Source organism: Acanthopagrus latus, chromosome 8, assembly GCF_904848185.1.
Source record: "Acanthopagrus latus isolate v.2019 chromosome 8, fAcaLat1.1, whole genome shotgun sequence".
NCBI classification, from domain to species: domain Eukaryota; kingdom Metazoa; phylum Chordata; class Actinopteri; order Spariformes; family Sparidae; genus Acanthopagrus; species Acanthopagrus latus.
In genome coordinates, this window is record NC_051046.1 from 14,598,353 (window position 1) to 14,614,171 (window position 15,819).

The 15,819-nt window shown below is 40.0% G+C and overlaps 2 protein-coding genes across 3 annotated transcripts; both read right to left on the reverse strand.

Moving 5' to 3' along the window:
• Positions 1-846: 846 nt before the first annotated feature.
• LOC119023807 (glucoside xylosyltransferase 1-like) lies at positions 847-9,934 on the reverse strand. 2 transcript variants are annotated; one of them, XM_037105982.1, is made up of 8 exons: positions 9,539-9,934; positions 8,887-8,979; positions 7,947-8,130; positions 7,608-7,739; positions 7,270-7,521; positions 6,759-6,882; positions 6,474-6,646; positions 847-2,540 (listed from the first exon to the last, which is right to left on the reverse strand). In XM_037105982.1, the coding sequence occupies exons 1-8, from the start codon at positions 9,751-9,753 to the stop codon at positions 2,379-2,381; spliced, it is 1,335 nt and encodes a 444-aa protein (XP_036961877.1). In that variant the 5' UTR covers positions 9,754-9,934; the 3' UTR covers positions 847-2,378. The 2 variants fall into 2 exon arrangements, with proteins under 2 accessions (XP_036961877.1, XP_036961878.1); XM_037105983.1 differs by lacking the exon at positions 8,887-8,979 and having other exon boundaries at positions 9,539-9,930.
• Positions 9,935-10,969: 1,035 nt separating this feature from the next.
• On the reverse strand, positions 10,970-14,906 carry LOC119023808 (YY1-associated factor 2-like). The gene is made up of 4 exons (XM_037105985.1): positions 14,544-14,906; positions 14,126-14,251; positions 12,016-12,168; positions 10,970-11,907 (listed from the first exon to the last, which is right to left on the reverse strand). Exons 1-4 carry the CDS (start codon positions 14,567-14,569, stop codon positions 11,730-11,732), a joined length of 483 nt encoding a protein of 160 aa, XP_036961880.1. The 5' UTR covers positions 14,570-14,906; the 3' UTR covers positions 10,970-11,729.
• Positions 14,907-15,819: the final 913 nt, after the last annotated feature.

Here is a 15,819-nt window from a genome sequence, read left to right on the forward strand (position 1 = left end):
ACACATCATCTCCTTTTGGGCCATCTAACAACACTTTCTGAAGACTTCACACTCACACAGTAACATCCTATTTGCAGTTTGCTGCTGCCTTCTAAGGCGTGGATCATATTCGCAGTTTGTGTGGCATAAGTGGGCAACATGTTTATGCAAAGTGGTTGTGATAGCTGATGCAGAAGAGTTCATTAGAATACAAAAATACAAAAATGTAAGGACATTCCAAGGTAAAGCTTTAAGGAGGAGGAAGTTCACAATTTTATTTTGGGTCACCTTTGGAAGAGGTTTACATGCTTCGATGCTCACATAACCTATCAGTGTGGCAACACCATATTCTCCCTCCGTCTGCTCTGAACGGTCAGCTCACACACGCATGAGTGAGAATGTCTCACCGCGTCTCCAGTCAGCTCTGTTGTGTTTTCAGCCTCCTGTTAACTTCACTTCTACCGTGAATAAAGTGTGACATGGTGACGCAGTGTGATGTCAAGAAGTCACAGAATTAAAGGTGTGACTATAGGCAACGCATTTCAGACACCTCAGGAACAGTGTTTTCTTTGGGAGAGGAGCTCCTTTAACTTTTACATGCACAAGAAACTTGAAACACAATAAAGGAAAGGAAAAAAAAAAAAGAAAATGAAAATGCATAATAGGAATCTTTAAAGTATAAGCACTTTAAAGTAAATTCAGTCAAATAATTTCATCAGACCAGAATGAATTAGCCTCAATACAAAGGAAATTCCAAACCTCCACATACTTTGAAGCTGTGTTGCATTTAAAATAATGACTTTTTCACTTAAACCTTTTCACAAGCTCACAGTGTCTGTACATACTGCAACATAGGCACCATCAGAATGATTTTAATAAAATATTTATTTCCCATTCATCTGATATACATTTGAACATCTATGCTGGCTTTTCAGTAAAATGTTAATATAACCGATATGATTATGTTTTCTTACAATTCTTGATTACTCAAATCAATAGTGCAAATATTTGATAAACCTGTCCGGAGGCAGATTTCCTGATACTAGCTGGTTTGATTAAAAACTACCTGCTCCTCGCTACCTTTGTTCCAGTTTTAGGTAAATACGTATATTATTATTGATATTGGTAAATACGTAAATACAAAAACAACGTACAATATACAATGCTTTGAAAAATCCCACACCAGAGTATGTGAAACGAAAGGAAAGTGCTTCCTGAAACATGTCCAACAATAATAAATACAGATCAGAATCTAAAGTATTCTTAATGAGCATTTTTTCCATTCGGTAAAAAAACAGGAAGAGAAATCCCGGAGAACTAACAAGTACCTGAAAATAACAACCACATTTCTTCATGATATACTGGAGTGACAAAAACACTATTACAAAGCCTGAATGCAAAATTATATTAAAACAACTCTAATAAAATACTCTCAATAAGAACAGCATATTAAAGTACCATGCTGCATTTTTTCCCCCCAAAGACCTTTAACAATTGTACAAATGATGGCAGGTTCTGCAAAACAACATAATTGTTTGGACTACAGTAAGTGTTCTTCTCATCACCTTTTGACTACATCAGATCAGATCAGATCGCAAACCATATACATTTAGTCAATCTGACAAACTGTTATCATTTCACTGTGTCCACATTAATCAGCAACTGAAAAGACAAAGGTCAGTGAACATCCCGCAGGACATCGAGGCCATTTTTCAAGATAAAACAGCATATTTTATGACCCATTAGCGTCTGTTAGACAACAGCAAACGTTGGCATTCAACCACTTACAACTAACTGGAAAACATTTATTTAAGCCTGGAAGTGAAACACATTGGATGTAACCAAACAGTAAAGTTAGTGAGGAAGTGGTTTTGAAGTGCTAATAAGTTTTTGTAAATATGTGATATTACCTCAAAACGTGGCTCACTTTCTCTCCAGATATTCATTGTCCACCAACTTTTCAGTTTGTATCTAATTTGGAAAGTGATGAAATGATAACAATTTGGCGGATTCCCTACGTTTATACTCCCCTGCAACCTGCAGCTTTCCATCCTGAGCATGATGTCAGAGGAAAATGGCCACCGTGTGAATAGGATCAATGCAGTCCAAAATCTCAACAGGGCAAAGTGGATTCAGTGCATTTTCCACAACCGTGAGAAAGCATCTGTGGCCAGATTGTGTTCACTGGACAGAAATGTACAGACATTGGCTTTACTTAAAAACAAAATGATGAGCCCTCTCTTTTTCCCCAAGTCTTGATATGCAGTTTGTAAACAGATGATTGTTCAGTGTTGACCTGAGTCTGTTAATCATCCAGCTCATTGTCTCCACAGGAGTGTCTTAAATCCAAATCACTAATCAGACGCTAATCACGGAATGATATTAGAGCGACGTGCTGATCATCCTCTCAGTGTGGTGTCTTGCTGAACAGACGCGATGCTCTGTTTTAACTTCTTGGTAAACAGGTGACTGGCTCTTCCACAGTAGCTACTTGTGGTGGTCTTTAGTGACGCTTCCAGTGGCAAAAGCAGTGAAGTCTCCATGCTTTCACCAAACGGGTGCTGGAATGAAGAAGAAAACGAGCAGTTATTATATTTCTGATTTTTGAGATCAGAATGTATTACATGTTTCTCTAATGGCTGCACCAATGTACATTTCAGATACTGTCCTCCACCTGATATTACTCAAGAAACACTGATAACATGCTTTTAAATCAAAATCCAGCCGAAGTGTGTGTCTACACACCTGTTACATCGTATGAGAGCCATGAAAGGACATTAAGAACTGCATTTAAATCACATGAGTTAAGTGCCACGTTTATCACTGTCAATTCAAGACCACAACAGTCTGCATTTGATTCATATCTGTCAATTCTGAGTGTGTTTGCATGATGAATATCTATGACCACAACTACACAAGAATGGACTCAGTAAGGCGTAACAGCATTGGGGAGCTTGAGCTGCAGCAATCCAGATATGCTTTATTATTGTGTGCTTTTGTGTTACGAAGTGAACAGCAATGATAAAATTTCCAGCTCTCCAGCCATATTTGCAGCCGGGGCTTTGGTCTTATACAGTATGTAAATATGCTTTTTACAGTGAATAATGCTGGCTATTTGTTTATATATTGAGGTGCACCACTCTTTTTATTGTTCTTGTAAATATGAAGAAATCACTATTTTACTGCATCTCATTTGACTCCGGTTTGGCCAAGCATTAGGTCACTCAAAGCACACTTTCCTTATTATCTTTCATATACTGCAGCAGGCAATAAAGCACCATTAACAGCCTCCTATCGATTTTTATGTGGATGCTGCTGGTGCGTTGTCCACACAGCCATCATGATGCCTCAAACTAGCATCAGCACTAAAAATTTTACAACTCTTCTGTGGGCTTGGCTGGGTAATGGTAGTGCCCTTTATTGCAAGCTCCTCTGCTGGCTGGGAGAGCCTGCCTTGGGAGCCGCGCTGACTAAGGAGCTCTTGGTGGGATGGAAATGAGAGTTTCCTCCAGAATTGCCTGCTCTAGGCTTTAGGATGCCGTCCTCAAAGGAGTGAGTGGGAACAAAGTAGGAGGGGGGCCTGAGGAGCTGGAGCAACAGGAAACGCAGATAAAAGCTTCAACAAAATATAGCTTAAAACAACAAAGGATGAGATGTTCTTCCGTTAGAGCAGGCTCCTTTTTTTCTAATGAGCTAATTGTGTTACAAAGATCTGGATCCTACCAGGCGTGGAAATCTCCAGGCACCTCACCATCTGATACTGAGAGCTACAATGTGGTTATAAAACAACTATCAATGCATTGCTTAACGCACCAGAATTTTTTATTTCTGTATTTTAAAACATAGCATATTTGTAATATTCCATGCCTACAATAAACAGATTAATTTACTTTCATTAACTTTGCTCACACTCAAGGAAAAAAAGCCAAACTTAAAAGTAGACGCGATGCACATGTTTATGTCTGTTGCGTCTCACCCTCCAATTGGCTCAGCTGTATGGAAAGTACAGCCTGGTCTTACAAAATTGTTACAGGTGATAATGGGTTTTAAATATCTGACTATTGACTTTTCTGTATGCAGACAGATTCTTTAAGAGAGGATCATGATGCGTCTAAGAATAGATTTTTTCCTCCACCTCTTATATCTCTCATTTATTTGCTTGATACAGAACTTGTTATGCTTACTAATGTCAAACCACAGCACTCCTCTACCTCCTATAATCTGGTGGAGTCTAATATATGCTGTCTTGGATGCTGTATGGGTGTTTGTGCTGTCTGAGAGACTGATGGAGGCATGAGGGCCGAGTGCCCCGTAATGAAGCCTGCTCGTTTACCTAATGGCTGAGAACATTGCCCGCACTGATAGTGGCCAGGCTGGGCCCTGTGGCGGTAATGGATGGAGACCAGCTAATGAAGCTTCCCTTGCTCCCCCGAATGCTGGCTGCATGTTGACCGGTGTGCTGAAATCAACACGATCGAAGGCGAGCAACCAGCGCAAGCAGAGCGAGAGTTCTCTGGATGACTTGCTCGCTCGTTGATGACGGATATGTAGTGGATTTTTAAGCTGTAAAAGCCAAAACGTTTTTAGAGTAAACCTGACAGATGTCATATGTTTAATCCAAGTTCTTTCTTCATTTTCGAGTGCCAGCAGTGAACTGGCAAGTGCTCCGAAGTGTGTCATACCAACTTAAGCATGATGATAATTCTGACAATGTTTAGATTTCACAGAAGGTGTAAAAGAGGCAGCCAGACCTCACCAGCTATTTCAACAAAGTGAAACCATGCTTTTCCACAAACCCAAGAGGAGGATATTAAAGGACAAAGTTGATTTTGTATTTTTATTATCGACCAAAAATCCACTGAAAAAACTAAAACCATCAATGATTTGCTCCTGCTAATCACTGTCTCTATCTAAAGATGGATGACATGACAACTCCCCGAAAGTGAAGCCAAGCTGTAGACGGGCTCACAAACCCCATCTCCACTATGTGAATAGGTGCGACAGCTTCCAAACAAGAAAGAGATTGTCTGTCTAGATCTCATCATGCTGATGTACGTTAAAGTGCTGAGCTTTAATTAAGTTACTAGATGCTAGAAGAAAAGGGGGTCTGATTTTATGATTGACAGCTGAACCCCGCTCACCACTGAGTCAGAGCTAGGTTTTTTGGCATCATTTTTGTAAAGTTGAAGGAAGTGGAAATACGTTGTCCATTTTTCAAGCACTCTATTCTTCCTAAAAGTAATGTGTGTGTGTGTGTTTGTGTGTGTGTGTGTGTTAATTCTGATAAATCTAATTCCTTCATTGTTGATTATTGTTGTCCCACAACAACTAAAAGCACATCAATGAGAAATACAATTGTGCTGACTGACATGTTTCTTCCTTATGACGACCAAGGGCACTGTAGTTTATTCTGAGTCAGTACCACAGACGCCGTCCTACTACCGTAAATACTAACTAAAGCACCAAGTCTGCAGCAGAAAACAATAGATCAGATACACTATTTACTCCTTCTCCAGCAATATTTGCTAAGTAACTGCACAGCCCAGGTGTTTTAGGAAATTAATTAGTGTTTCGAAAACCTGTTTTAAAAGATTTACGATCAGTGGGGAGGAATGGACTCAGCTGGGTGCCGCAGACTGGCTGGGGAAGTTAGGAAGTATTGGGAGACATAAAAGCGCATTGTCGGTTTTGGTCTTTTCATTGGATTTTACTAGAGGACAGTTACAAAAATAGCCTTATCCTTCAAGCAAGCATGTGTCTATAACTTTACTACACTGAAAAGCAGCAATGCTCAGAAGTGCAGACTGACATAATGAGTCTAGAATTTCAGAATTTTTGTTAGTGATTCTTGTTGATGGCAGCATTGATACATTATGATGCTGATATTTTGACACTCCGCAATTAGTCATGTTCTCAAATAAATGTTGGAATGAATGTCTTAAATTACAAGATGCACCACCTCTGAATCAAACTTCTAAATTTAAGCCTTTTACGCTGACAACATCTCAAGTAGAGTGGGGCTGTTTTGTCTGGTTCAGGAGAGAGGAGACAGGATGACGGAAATGTTTAACAGACTATTGATTAAGCACTGGTGGACGGAAGCATCCATGGGAGAAAAGCAGTGGCCTGGAGTGCCTATTGATAATGTAATGACTAGTAAATGTTTCTCCAAATAGTCTGATCTGCCTACACAACTGCCCTCTAAAGCAACAGAAGCCCCCGAGAGAAAGTTTATAAAACCATCACTCTTCACTAGAACAAACAAAGCTGTTCAAACCTTAGTTCACTTTGCATTAAGTTTTCCAGTTGGTTGATGCTGGAATAATCTGAACAAAAACTTTTGGAAGAATAAATATACTCTATTCAATTCAGAATCATCTGGCAATGTATGGTGGCTACTTACAAATAAATGCATTTGAGTACAGGCACATTTCTGACTTTACTGTAGAGGCTCAGAGAAACCACAGATTTCCAGTGACAGAGGCCTTCTCTACCTTTTGGATGGCCTCGTAGACAGCTCGAAATGCTGGCTGCTTGTTATCATGGTAAACTCCCCTGTTACCATGGAGAATGAAAACACCTTCTTGCTCAGCCTGTTGACAGTTGCTGCCATAGATGCAGTGGTCTGGACGGTAGTTCCACTGGCAGGGGAACACATACAGGCTTTCTGTAACACATCAAGAAGCATGGTTGATGGTAAACGTACCAAAGAACAATCATCTACAGTGAAGCCTAGTTTGTCTGACACATAACATATATGTATTTGCAGTGTTACAGACCTGGGTTGTGGTGAAATATGATATTAAGAAGGTCCTGGTCACCCCACGTGATATTGAGTTTATACTTTTGGAGAAGGGGCATCAGAATTTCATTCCATCGCAGTGCAACTGTTGTCATGTCGTTCTGGCAAGGAAAAATACAACATTCACAAGAGGATTCATATCATTTGCATTAGGAAACCATAAACCTGCAATTCTGGAAAAAGTATGCTTTTGTCCCTATGTTACATCAACTTACATAAATGGTTATGTCTCCCAATTGAGGATGCTCATTGTGATGGTTTCGAAAGAATTACAAGAGTGACCTCAGCTGGTGAATACTGGTGGTGCAGCTGCTCCTAAAGCTGCTTTCAGTACTCAACTATTTAACCATGTCTAAATCTCACACATCTCTACATGTTTCAGTCATTAACTAAATGTAAAGATGTTTGTATTTAATATGACAGCATATCAGTTGTTAAAATACTGCAAAGAGCCATGTGAGAAAAAGAAAAATCTACCAAAACAATACCTTAAAAAATTTCTCCCTGAGGCGTGTCATGTTCATCAGCATGACCCCTGAGTTGATGCCTGTTTTGCCGTAGTATGGGTGGCGGGCGAAACGGTTGTACCAGCCAATGCGTGGCTCCTCGTGCTCTGGAGCCATGGCAGCTAACTGGCTCGAATTGAACTGAGAAAGGAGGGCCCAGATGTCCTCTACCGGCCGCAGAAAAAGGATATCTGTGTCCACATAGAGCAAAGAATCCACTTCCTTCAGGATCAGCTGGAAAAAAAGAGCACGGATAACTCCTGTTAACAACAAGTTTAATTGTTACAAGTTATACAGACGATGGATGACTCTAGACCTACCGGCAGGAAGAGCCTCTGAGAGGCACAAGGTTTGAAAAGCTTTTTCCACTCCTTAGCATTTTCCTTGGGAAAACTAATGGGGTAGATGGTGAAGTTAAATTTGGCCTGAACTGTCCTGGGCCAAGAGTCCAGCTTTAAGAAAAGATAAGCACAAAGAAAAAGTATTAACAATATCCACATGTAAATAAAAAAATAAAATAAACTATACAGCTCAGCCATTGGGAAACATGCTGTATCACATAAAGTCTTAATTGTAAAAACATGCCTGAAACTGTGGAAAGCCAGAAAATGAATACACTGGTACATGCAAGTTTTGGTGCTGTTGGGGAGGATACTTACAGCATTTCTGAAACTGTTATGTAGCTCATCTTCAGCAAAGATGTAAAAGTGCAGAGGCTTTTTGCTAAAGAGAACAGCAGACTTCAGCATGGTTAGAGTCTCCTCCAGCCGGGGGCCGCAGGCCACCACAGCCAGATGACCTCTCCCATCACTGTGTTCCGTGACTGCTGAGCCTGACTTCACTCTAAGAGCCAAGACAAAGCAAAATGGATTGGTTACCAGCACTCGCTTTTATTCTTGCAACAGCAAGAATATATTGACGAGTGAAGGAAAGAATAAAGTAAAGAAGACATCAGCAGGCTCAGTGTCTGGTACTCAGCCCTGTAGGGGCAGAACTGTCATTACGTTTAATGAAAAGATGTTGAACAGTGCAATCATTCATGCTCTGTGCTGCCTCCAAGCATCCCTTGTAAATTATTGCTTTTTAAGTCATGAATATGACCGCTTTGTCCAATTTTCAATCATATCTCACAACCGTACACATGTCATAGTATGGCAGACCTACAAACACCATTATAACTGAAAAAAATGTTTTATTGCATCTAATCTGCCAGCGTGGGTTAAACTGTCAGAATCAAGTAAGCCCTGAGACCTCTAACATCATTCTCCACCCATAGTTTCATTACTGTATGCAGGATAAGACGTCATAAAAAAGTTGGAAGATTCTGGCATGTTGAACCTTATATAAATATGAATGTCAATCTTTGAGAAGTATAACACACATTCAAGGTTAACATATACAGTGAAACAGTACTTTTTAATCTGATTGATTTTTGAGAACTCAAGAGAAGTCACAAGGTTCACTGTGAATGCAGCAACAGGCCCATCATTTACTCTGAACTATGGACTTCGGAAGGAGGTGAAAGTCTTAAGATGAAGTCAACTGTATATTAAAGAGCATAGGTATCTTTTTCATAGAGATGCACAAAATCAGTCATACCTAAGAGGTGATTCCAATAAGCAGTTCACTCCACAAACATCAGCAGGCAGTCTCCAATATGGATTCCAGTAAGAAACTGACCCTGATTTACACCTGACAGAATAAAAACATGATCTTTTGGATCCTCAGCATTGAATTAATCTCTTGGAAAACACGTTTTGGGGTTACGGCTATTTGTTAGATCTGTCCTGAACTGCCTCCTAGAGTTAGTGGTTTAACAGATGGCGGTCCTTTAAATCCAGCTAAAAGCTAATGAGGCACAGAATTACTTAGGTTAGCAGTAACGTTAATGGTTAATTAATTATCTAGCTAAATACATTAAACTGCTAACAGGTGGTAGCTAGAAGATTCAAACGAGACAGCAATAGCAAACTTGAACACACAACTTGTAAACAATGGACAAATAAAACGCACAATATATTGTATCTGTGAGTTAAATTACATGTATCCAGGTAAGATCAAAATGCTATCAGCCCGGGGGCTAACATTAGCTAACATTAGCTTGTTATTTCGGTCCGACATTACAGCCTCACTAAACTTCACAGCAACTTCCAAATGAGGCTAAAGCTAACTGCTAGGTTACGCAGCTAATGTGCTCAGCCGTGGAATGAAATTAATGCTATGTGACAGATAAACTAGCTAGCTAAGCTACCTGTCAAGTCCTTCGCTGTCTCGGAGGCCTGCCAGTCCTGGGCGTTTCCTGAGAGGGTGCCCGCTGTCATGAGCGCTCCTGTCGGGTATCCCCTGTTCTCTCAGGCTCCAGTCGTCTCCCTCCTCCAAGGTGGAGGCTAGTTGACTGCACACATACAACAGCGAAAAGAAGGTGAAAACCATGCACAGGAGAAATGCGTGGAGATAGCATCGCATTTTGTGTTTCGAGTTTTGTGCGCTAACGGAACATGTTTGTTGATCTGAGCTAGAGTTAGCATCTGATGTCACGGCTAAGTCATCTATCTCATAAATCAAGTCAGAAAGTAAGCCGAGCGGCACAGTTGGTGTTTACAGTCCCCCGCCCCACCCATTTCTGTCACACGTGTTGGGTTTGATCCACCATCTGTCACTACTACAGTGTTGTGTACACAGCTGACAGACAGCTAATCTGTTAAGTATCTCACTACTCAGGTAACTGACTAAGTACTGCTGTCCTCTGACTCAAGTTGTTAGTTTGATTTCTACTTCTACTTGAGTGCATCATTTTAAAAAGTACTTTTACTTAAATTTGGCTACTCTACCCATCTCTGTAGTTACATAATAATCAGCAGGTTTTTATGTACCAAACATGAATATATCACTGGATTGTAATTACTGATGTGTATGCAGCACTTTAATCTTGGAGCTATTGATTGTTAAATCTTTAATGATCCATTTTATCCCAGCAGTGGCCTTGATTTCTTTGTAAAGTCTCAATTCACATTTGAGGTAGATCGATTATCAGGGTCGATATTCAGCATTTTTCATCAGTACAGAGCAGTGTGGCGATGACATATTTTTGTAGGCTAACCCGGAGGTCAGAATCGCTGTGGTTCCTGCATTTTTTTAATTGGATTTTGGATTATCGCCAAAATGAAGGTCTGTGGTCAAACACAAGCTTATGACACTAATGATGATCCTCACAGATGAACACCACTTTTGTGATTTTTGAAGCCTAAATTAGATTGCTACAAGTAGAAAGCTAATGTTAGGCTATAAACAGACTACACTCAAGTCGCATGACTTAAATGACACCGCCACTAAGTGTCTTACTACACAATTACTATACACGCTGTCTGTGAATTGATCGACCAACAAGTTGTACTGTGTTGTATCTGTGTGGAAAAAGCATGATATTGAAGTACTTCGGTGCTGCAGAGATGCCTTGGCCTACAACCCAAAAAAAGTCACATTGTGGTGATTTTAGTAGATTAGACTATTGTCTTTTCCTGTCGATCCTTGTTATCAACAGTCATAATAAGAAAAAAGACAAAAAACAAAACAAAAAAAACAACAACAATCCAATAACTGTGGAGTTAAAACAAAGAATTTGTAAACACTCCCTGTGTCATGCAAACTGTTCTGTTCACAATAAAAACAATTTGAAAACATATCAAAGTATCTACTTATTTTATTTAACATTATTTTACAATATAAACCATTCTATTGTTTAAATCATGCTCAACTCTACCAAGTGAAGGAGAAGCATAGTTAGAATAATTATTTAATAATTTTACTCAAATATTAGACAGTAAAACAATTAACAGCATCTAATGGCATAAAAAAGATCTGTAACCAACAGTGTTATGATTTACTGATAATGGAAATAATGCTAAAAAAATGTCATCGTGAACGTAGGATGCCATTAAGTGCAAATAACGATAACAAAATTCAAGGATAAACTACAATTCTGAGATGACTTCTTCATATATTCTTTTGTCGTTTATCATTTATTGTGTGCAGCAGTGGCCTGTGCAGTGTGATGCTGATGACACGCTCGCGTGTGTGACACAAGCGGCACGGTTCCACTGACATCCGGGATTTAATGCTACAGTTCCTCTTTTTCAGTTCATCATGATAGATCCTGCTGAAGCGGTCCTTTGAGTTGAGCATACAGCAGACGCTCTGACTCCTGAATACTTTACCATCATGGGAAGGCAGTGAAAGGTACAAACCCAGAGTAGAAGTGAATGCTATCATATTGGCATTTATAGTATTATTAAAAGAAATGTGCATGATGAAGTTTAATCACTGGTCAAGGCTGTTGAGAGTGCAGAAAAACAGGTTGTGCAGACTGGAAGTGTGAAGGTTAGTGAGTCTTTCCGTTAACCAATGAGCCTTTCCCCCTGAGGCCAGGAGCATCTTGACACGACTCATTCAGTGTTTTCAGAACTTGAGCCGCTCTGACTGTGCTGGTCTGCTGAGGCAGCGCTTGTTGACGTGGACATGGGTTTGGCTTTCTCCTTAAAGTCTGTGATTATTACAGTCAAGTCTCCGACTGTGACCTCTAGATGCTGGGCGCTGCTCCTGTCGACGTTTTTTAACCTGGGCCTGGAGAGGACAGGCAGACAGATGCAAGATTTGAAAACTGCTTGGAGGACACTGAATATTTAAGTGGTTGCAAAACCCAAAGCCCCCTGATTCTGATGAATTCATTACCTCAACTTTTTATGGCTTTTCTTTTTCAGCGATGGATCCTTGTCACTTTTGTCTTTCTCTGACTTTTCTTTCTTGTCCTTTTTGGGGTGTGTGGATGGTGCAAACTGCTGATTTACTTGCTGTGCAACGAGCTGAGAAACAGGCCGTGGTTTTCTGAAAAACATGAAAAAAAAGAAGTTATTGGATTTAAAGTTCCATTCATACCTGTAGGACTGTAACTATTTTGTGAGACCAGGAGGAGCAGGGGGCTTACAAACAAAAACTTCTAATGAAACACCAACAGGTCAAATCAACAAAATTCCCTAAAACTTTCTTTGATTCAGTAGCACTGGTGAGGCGTATCAGAGCTCTCCATAATCAAAAGTACAGTTTAGTGGATATAGTAAAGTCTATGTTAATTCAGGACTTCTCTGCAGCTCTTTACTGGCAGACTGCGATACATAGCAAAAAAAAAAAAAAAAACCTCTCCTGTGCAGCCAGGAATGAGCAAATAAAAGGTATTTTGTGAAATCCTTCCAAGCAGGTGGGAAAGATTATTTACACCAAAATTACTGTGAGGTGATAAAGATACTTTCCAGCAATTTATCAATTTCACACGGTCAACATGTACCAGTATAAGCAATAATCATTCATAACACTGAAAAATCATGTGGTATAATATGTAAAGGGTTACTCTCAGTTACGTCTCTGGCTTAACAATAAGTCTGACCTTGATGAAGGGTCTCATATTAGCATTTAAAAAGGTGCTGATTCAGGTACTCATATAAAAAATAGGCTGGACAAGATATTAAAAACAAACTTGGTATAATGCTATACACTTCACATCACTACAAACGGCTAAGAGCCGTCTGGCTCACGTTGCTGGGGACAGACGCTGTTGTCTTGATGGAAGTATGAGGAGAAGTTGGTAGGGCAGACGCAAAGATAGCTACTTTTCCACCTATAAATTCTGCATTTTTTCCACATAGAAAATTCCATAGACATTACCTGCTGGGTACTGTTGTTTGGTCATATAACTTTGTTTAAGTGGCTTGAAGTTTTGGCCATTTCTCTTTTATTCTGAGCATCCAGGGAAGGACCTGCGTGAAAACGGCATCAAAAAGGCCCACCCCTGTCCCAAGCTGCCAGCTTACCCTTACACACAGATGTCGATTTCCCTCAGTTAATGTTTGTTACTACATGTAAGATCAGAGGCATAACTTAAGTGTCCCCCTGCACTCCACCACTGCAACTCTGACTTGGACACTGAGGTGAGGTAACAGTGCAATATCCCTGCCTTGAAAAGGGAGTGTGAATGGTCCCTAAGCTCCCCATTCAGGACTACATCCTGCATGGCTAACTGAGCTAATTAGCAAAGGACAGCTACAGTTTGCAGCAGTTAGCAGGTACTCTGGTGTTATAATACCCCCTATTTGTTTTGAGGATGAATTTCACAGGTGACCCGTAGAGTGGTGTAGCAATGACATGTTTTTGTAGGCTTACCTGGACGTTAGCATTGCCCTGGTTCCCTCGTCAAAAAGCTTGTGGGATTTTTGAATTTCCCTGAATTGCTCTGTGGCATGCACAACTTTATCATACTTAGAAGAATTGCTCAGCAAGATAATCTTCACAGATGAATACCACTTTTGTGCATAAATTAAATTGCTTAAAAGGAGCTAATGTAAGGCTATAAACAGACTACACTGTGGTCACATAACTTAAATGTCACCACCACTAAGCGTCTTACTACACACTAACTATATGTTTTCTGTAAACTGCTCAACCTACAAATCGTAAAGTCAGAGTTAGAATAGCTTGCAACTAAAGTTGGCCCATAAAGATGGACTAGTGAGTAGATGAGTTTCCATGTTTGGCGTGACGACGTTTAAAGCCCCAGACAACATCTTTAGCCTAATTTAGCCACCTGTTAGCAACCGCCATTTTTAAGACATAAACTATAACACATCCACAAAGTTGAAACAACACAAAAACAATAACCCTTAATGATGATATGAATTGTTGCAAAACAGTTATAACCTGCCTCTACTTTAGGCATGGTGCAGCTAACAGTGAAATGGCTCTGTGTGTGCTGTGATTGTTAAAACAAAGTAGCAGCCACAGTGATTCGTACCGAGTTGACGTCCCCTTCCTGACATCACACATCAGGCACTTGAACGCCTCAGCGCTGTTCTTGAACGTGCAGACGCTACAGTCCCAGTAACCGTCATCGGAGGAGGGCTTCGACTGCCGCTTCGGCCTTCAGACAAAAACAAAACAAAAACACTGTCACAACGGCACGTTTTCAACCATTGTAAAAGCAAGATAAGGACTTCCGGAACAGGAAAGACAAGACTGTGAAAGACATGTTCCGCTCAGAAAGTCACTGCGGATCAGGGAGCTTTCGGTTTACACAGACGGCTGCCCCGGATTGAGGCAGCAGCCAGCCGCCATGAACACTTCAGTGAAACGGCTTCATCCATTGAGCCAGCTTTCTGTTAGCACACGGCCCGATAAAGTCTTCATTCAAAGGCGCCGGCGACAGTTTTTACCTCGTGGGACTCTTCTTGTCTCCCATGTTGAGAAACTTCGACTCAGCGGAGTTGAAAAGCGGCAGTGTTACAGGTGAAAACACGCATTTAGCTGCTACTCAGCTGTCGTGGAAACTCCAGTCGAAGGACGACCACGTGACGCGGCTTCAGCCAATCACCTCTAGTGTAATCACAACAGAGGCGGCCGTGAATGTGACACAACGAGCGTTAAAGGCGCTTTGTGCGGTCACAGCGTGGCAGCAGACAGCGCAGGTCTCCTGAGGACTGGAGGGGGATCAGTGTACACACATGTAATTTATACAGCTACCAATCCATCCACATGTGGAGGAGGAAAGGACATGTTCGTAGAGACTACTGGACAGTTTCTTTGTTGTTTGAGTGAAGACTTGATTGAATGGAAATTTACTCAAGTACTGTTCAAGATTACTAGATTTAAAAGTAAAAAAGTAATGTAAGTGAAGTGAAGTGAACTTTATCTGTGTATTTCTATTTAACAAGATTTTAAAGTTAGAAAAAGTTACTTTAGTAGTTGAACTTGATGTCAAAGTGAACTTGAAGTCTGTATTTCTGTTTCACAAGCTTAAAAAAGCAAGTAAAAACAAGTTAACTTTGCCTGTGTATATTTCTATTTTACTAGGTTCCACATTTGTATTTCTACTTTATGAGATATAGAATTGATGTCATTGATGCCACACAGTCAAACTAAACAGTCACAGCTGCAAAGAGAGTAAAATAACAAATGCATAAGGATAAATAATCGAGAAACCTCAGAGGAGACTATGGTCACGATGCATAAAGTGAAACTACTAGGTCTACTGAGACACAAATAAGCCAAATGATGAAATAATGAGCTTGACTGAATATATCTTTTTTTTAAAAAGTGCTATGATGCATCATATTGGCATGTCTAAATTATATTTCATACCTCTCCTTTTCTACGTTTTAGTGGCAAATATAATATTATAATATGATGTGGTAAGATGTAATTTAATGCAAAGGGATGGATGTTGGGATATGGGTGCATACATGCATGTGCATGGATATGCAATGAAAGTCAAATGAACCATGTAGCATTATATTTGGGACAAAAATAGATAAAAAGTAAAAATGAAAATGTAGTCATACAATATAATAAGATAATAATACAAACTCTGAACTATTCATTTGATATGTTTTCTATGGTAAACATATGAATAAATTATAAAGTCGTCCTTAGTGGGGAATTGGTCTGTTTTAAGCTAAGAAGGTGGCTTCTTAAAGACTTCCAAAAATGTAA

Coding starts and splice junctions, on each gene's coding strand:
- LOC119023808 (XM_037105985.1), bottom strand. CDS start 14,569: ATGGGAGACAAGAAGAGTCCCACGAG. Junction 14,252..14,543: donor GACAAGAAGAGTCCCACGAG/GTAAAAACTGTC, acceptor TTTTGTCTGAAG/GCCGAAGCGGCAGTCGAAGC. Junction 12,169..14,125: donor AGGAAGGGGACGTCAACTCG/GTACGAATCACT, acceptor CATGTTTTTCAG/AAAACCACGGCCTGTTTCTC.
- LOC119023807 (XM_037105982.1), bottom strand. CDS start 9,753: ATGCGATGCTATCTCCACGCATTTCTCCTGTGCATGGTTTTCACCTTC. Junction 6,883..7,269: donor TCAGGGAGAAATTTTTTAAG/GTATTGTTTTGG, acceptor TTTCCTTGCCAG/AACGACATGACAACAGTTGC. Junction 6,647..6,758: donor CATATTTCACCACAACCCAG/GTCTGTAACACT, acceptor GATGTGTTACAG/AAAGCCTGTATGTGTTCCCC.